The sequence below is a fragment of the Montipora capricornis genome, chromosome 11, assembly GCF_036669925.1.
Source record: "Montipora capricornis isolate CH-2021 chromosome 11, ASM3666992v2, whole genome shotgun sequence".
Classification (NCBI taxonomy): domain Eukaryota; kingdom Metazoa; phylum Cnidaria; class Anthozoa; order Scleractinia; family Acroporidae; genus Montipora; species Montipora capricornis.
The window spans coordinates 23967118-23972493 of NC_090893.1; the positions used below are offsets into that span (position 1 = coordinate 23967118).

General features: G+C 38.9%; 1 protein-coding gene across 1 annotated transcript in view; it reads left to right on the forward strand.

Moving 5' to 3' along the window:
* LOC138023930 (neuropeptide FF receptor 1-like) overlaps positions 1 to 3340 on the forward strand; it is a 6775-nt gene extending 3435 nt beyond the window's left edge. Inside the window, exons 2-5 of the mRNA XM_068871013.1 lie at positions 155 to 285; positions 515 to 785; positions 1017 to 1271; positions 1722 to 3340. Of these exons, the coding sequence (XP_068727114.1) occupies positions 173 to 285; positions 515 to 785; positions 1017 to 1271; positions 1722 to 1838 (756 nt within the window). The 5' untranslated portion in view covers positions 155 to 172 and the 3' untranslated portion in view covers positions 1839 to 3340. The remainder of the gene's footprint in view (positions 1 to 154; positions 286 to 514; positions 786 to 1016; positions 1272 to 1721) is intronic.
* The last annotated feature ends 2036 nt before the right edge of the window (positions 3341 to 5376 follow it).

Consider the following 5376-nt stretch of genomic DNA (forward strand, 5'->3'; position numbering starts at 1 on the left):
GAAAGACTTTGAAAGTGATATTAATTCATAAAGTACTTTTAAGTACTTTATCAAACATGTCAACGTGAGAAACGGCCATAAATGACTTGCCCGTATTTTTTTTAACTAGTTCCATATTTAATATTATCACATTTGCATTTTTTTGCAATTATAGCTCTACCACATCGCCAATATGTCAGAATCAGCCGATGATGCCGTAACAGCGGTACACTGCATACTCGTCATTGTAAACATTGTTGGGAGCACCCCTGTTTGTGTCATCATATTGAAAAATAGAGAAATGAGGTACGTCAAAATTGAAACACAAATTATGCGCCCTAACTAGCTGAACGCCTGGAAGAGGCCATGCATGTTAACTTTGGACAGCGCCCGCATTCAGTCTTTTAAATAAACTCGCCATTCGACATAATATTTGCAGTGATTAAGCTTTATAATATATAATTTAGAAAATAGCTGTTTTATTGCACCCAAGCGTTTGATTCATATAGTATAAAGCTGACATTTTTTCCTGTAGGATTTCCATCAACTATCTCCTTCTGAACTTAGCTGTGGCAGACATGACTTTCGCGGTATTTCTTACACCAAAGTTCATTTTAAGCCAAACGTTTACCCACCCAGACGGGGCGGCTGGTAAAGCTTTTTGCAGGCTTTTGACAGGTGGAACATTGGGCTGGCTTGGAGGGGCTTCCTCGGCGTTTACGCTGGTGGTTATTGCTGTTGAACGATACTTTGCTGTGATGTATCCTCTTGGGAACAAAGGGAGACTTACGAAGCGCAAGCTTCAGGTGAGTATTGATGCAAGACTCATGAAATATCGTCTATCTTAAATTAGGCTTTATCCTCCGTCATGTTTTCAATTGTTACTACTTTTTCGTTTATGCTGCTGGGAAACAGAGGAATCACACTGGCATGCAAAAAATGAGGTTAAAGATGCAGATATCTTTTTATTTGTGAAAATAAAACGTCAAGAGTTTGTTTCAACACCTGGTTGTGACTATTTCACACATCGACTTCAGGTGATCATACCTGGCTCTTGGATCTTTTCACTTATCATCACCTTCCCCGGATTCCTGGTAACGAACTTTGACAAAAAAATCGAACGCTGTGGGGAGACCTTCCCTGATCAGTGGTTGGCCAAGGCTTATAGCTTGACTTGGATTTTAGCTACAACTGCTGTTCCTTTAGCACTGATGGTTGGCTTGTATTCCATGGTCGTGTACACTTTGTGGTTCAAACGTAATGACGACAATGAACTTACCTACCGCCAAAAGGTATGCGTCAACTATAATTTGAGTTTTAAAGACTGTCGGATCATGTCTTATGTCACGGGTTATGTCACGGGATAAAACATGTTAAACAGGGAAGACCGAGTTTGACCACTTTCCAAACACCGAGAAGAGCTAAGTTGAAACAACGGCACGTAGCGGAATATATTCAACAAAGTTCAATTTTTTGAAATGAAATCAATATGTTTTGAGTGATACATTTAGTAAACCGAGACAAAAGATAGTGAGAAATGGTAAGAATTATAAAAAAAGGGAATATGTGCCACATTACATTCGTTATCCGAACACCGTCGCGGCCAATGGTTTTTATCTTTAAATTTGGCGAGTTATTAATTAGTTTGAAAAGCAGTGTTGAAGGAATTCATTTGATGATGTATTTTAAAGATTGTTGACCTATTTGACTTTTAAACTCGAATTATGCTTCCCTATTCACAGGGTGTCATGAAAGTACGGAAGAGAGTCACTTTGATGCTCATAACTGTCAGCTTGATCTTTGGAATCTCTTGGGGGACGAGTTCAGTTTCCTACGTTTTAAAGCATTTTTTCTCCTAAAATATTGGTAACGTCGCCATCACTAACACAATGGCTCTCTTCAATTCTGCAGTAAACCCCTTTGTTTACGCTTTCTTTAACAAACAATTTCGAGAGAAACTTAAGGGGATGATGAGCTGTACTTTTCGTTCCGCTAGCAGGATTGAAAACATCACGGAAAGTGAGAATACTGACCGCCCCAAAACTATCAACCGCACAACAAATGGAGAAGTCGCATTGTCTTCGGAGTAAGAATTGTAAAGGATATCTTAATGCAACTGCTTGCAAATTTCACATTTTATGCATGAAAAGTAAAATGGTAGTGATTGTTCAAGTCTGCACGAATTTGCACTCGACAGGCTGTTTGGCGGGCATCTCATCGGAAGCGCGAAAGTCACTGTGACCTCATGGATATTGCGCTGGAATCTTGTTTAGGCTCGCGCCCTGTCCGGGGACAAAGTACTGTCGTCTTCTTCTTACAGTGGCAATATCCACCTAGGATAGCGGGAACCTAATGCTTGGACGTAACGCAGCGATATTTACTAACATCCCACTCAGGAGGGAGTAGAATCACTGTTACAGAACCCTCTTACAGCCTCGTGCCTGTGTGATGGGCCAGGTGCCTCTTAAGCAGACATTTATTTACCTTATGATTGGAACGAGACTGCTATTCCAAAAATGGTAGGGCTTGTATTTAGGTGCCCGCTAACACTATTGAGTGCTGAAACTCGCTTGACGTGATGTCGGAACCCTAATCATTTAATAAACCTAGGCAAGTTTTTTTAACAAAAATCCCAGACACCTTAATTTTATTGGTCTGGGGCTTTACAATCAGAAAAAAAATGCTCTTGTCCTTCTGAGAGCTTATATTCAGGGGAGCCATGGGCTCGCTTAAATTCAGGGGAAGTCTCGGGTTGATAATTTGAAAGACAGCATAGTTTATACATGACGTCTGTGGTAAACTCTCTGTGACACTCTGAACCGGATCTGTCTATCTTGGTGATTTGCCTCTGGGCATTGAGTAACTGAAATCAAACTTTTGAATTTTTAGGATGTGCTGAACATGGACCACGAAAGTCGAGTGCTTAATTACACAAGTAACGCCATAACAATTATGCGAACAGGCCAGCAAAACTAAAATTAGTCCCTTTGCAAGCGAAGTCTGGGAAGTTAAGTAGAAAGGGAAGTCTAATAACTCTGTGAGAAAGAAATGTGGAGAGCGTGGTGCAATTGACCACTAAAGCCTTAGTTGTGGCTTTATGTTGTACACTTCTTAAGTTTTGCAACTGGCGGAAGACTTTTTGAACTCTCCAAAAAAAAATCATATCATAATATGTGTTTCATGGAGAGTGTGAACCATGGTTATTAAAGTGTGAGAATGGTTATTAAACATATGGAACTGCATCCAACAGACATGAGTCACTAGTATTACAAGAACACGGGTAAGAAATATGAAATAATTTGGTTTTATCAACTGGGTTGATAATGTGAATTGGCCACAGTGAAGAGATTCGGAAATTGACGTTTCGAGCACTAGCCCTTCGTTGGAGCCCTTCGTTGGATTCGCTCGGAAGTAGGGCTAGCGCTCTTTACAGTGGCCAATTCACATGATCAACCCAGTTGATAAAACCAAATTATACTCCCACCGATGCAGCACCACAGTTTCTTTAGAAGCTTACTCCCATTGCTAAGAAATATGAGGATTGAATCACTTTGTTCATGAATCACTCTGTGTTCAAATCATTTGGAGAACTTCGCAATGTACAGAAACCAGGGTCTATTTTGTTTAACTGCAAGTGTTTGAAAAAAGTTAATGATGTTGACCAAAAAGGAATACAACCTTGTTGAAACAAACTTTGCGTTTGAGCTTTGTGTCCGTTGTACCTAAAGCAGCATCTATTATTGTTATCGTCGTCGTCGTCGTTGTCGTCGTCATGATCATCATCATCATCCTCATCATCCCCATCATCGTTATCATTTTATTTAAATAATTTAGTTTTTTTTAAAAAAAGTATATAAATTTATACAACCCGCAGGCAGCAACGCCATTCGGGGCGGGTTGTATAACTTTCTTTAAAATTCAGCAAAATATATCATTATTAAAAGGTAAATAAATTAGTAGTATAAATAGGTATACACATATTCGCAAATAGCTAGGATTTACATGAGAAGGGCAAATAGCTATAATAAGACATAGATCGCGATTAGTGATAATTAACAGTAACGTGGAGACATCAACACATTCATCCTCATTACCAAGAACTGCATGCTAAAATTGATTAATTTTATTTTTTTACTAAGTTTAAGGAGGTCAGGCTTCAGGCAATTCAACATTTAGCTCCGATAATTGAAAATGAATTAAGTTGAATCCTCACTCTTGATTTATTAACAGATAAATTACCAGCATCAGAAAATCTAGTGTTATATGTATGAACGTCAGATGAACAAGTAAAAAGAACACAGATATTCTGAGGCGTAGAATTGGTAGATATGTCGTGCGTAAGAGAAAATACCGTTACAAATTAAAGCATATTGAGGGGAAAGACATTAGCATGGACAAACAAAGGAGAAGCATGAGATATGTTACCAGCAAAGAACATTAGCCAAAGAGCTCCTTTTTGAGAAGATAATGCAAGTCGCGATCAGCTGTTCAAGTTTGTTGACAAATTTCTTAATTTAAAAAAAGCCGCAATCTTCCTCTGACACGAATCAAGCAAAGAACTTGCGGGTAGATTTACTGAACATTTTCAGATGAAAATCACCGGCATTCGACGTGAATTATCTGCTAGTTTGTTATTAATATTAACAATTGAAGTTCATGAAACTTGTCTCGCACCTCCACTGTCGTGCTTCCAGCCTGTGTTGTAAAGCGTGATAAAACGTTTTATTATGTCATCGAAAGCGAAATCTTGTGAACTCCCAACAACCTGGATTTTTAAAGCTGCATCAATCAACTGCTACCAACTATTACGAAAATCATTGACTCATCCTTAGAACAAGTTTATTACAGGGGCCCAGCCGAAACACGTGTCATACAATGCAGACATTTTCTGTCGTTTTGGGGATATATTGCTGACTTGAGATATGTCGCGGGCTCGTTACTTTTGGGAGTGCTCGCTAGCGACCTCGCTTTCCTTCAAAGTTAAAGTGGTGCAATACTTTCAGAGATATTTACGTTAGAAAAATGGAGAGAATATGCAAATGAGACGACTGATGACGTCATACACTCAACCCAATATTATATTGAGTATATAAATTGAGCTCTCTTGGCCAATTTGCAGTGCAGAACATTGAAACTTGGCAAGCTAATAGTTTTACAGGAAACACACCAATGACTGTAAAAAATTATGTTTTCATGGCAACTCACTCTTTTTTAGTCCTCACCCACTTGATTTTAATATGTTGGTGATTTTGAGCTTGAAAATGTTAAACAAGGCCAGAAAGTCGGTTTGCTGGATCACGGATATGAAGTGCTGTTAGCAAATATCAAAATGGAACCCCAAAGGTGGCCAGAAATGCTTTTAATGTGGAAGAGGTATGAAACGCAGTATGTTGTCAT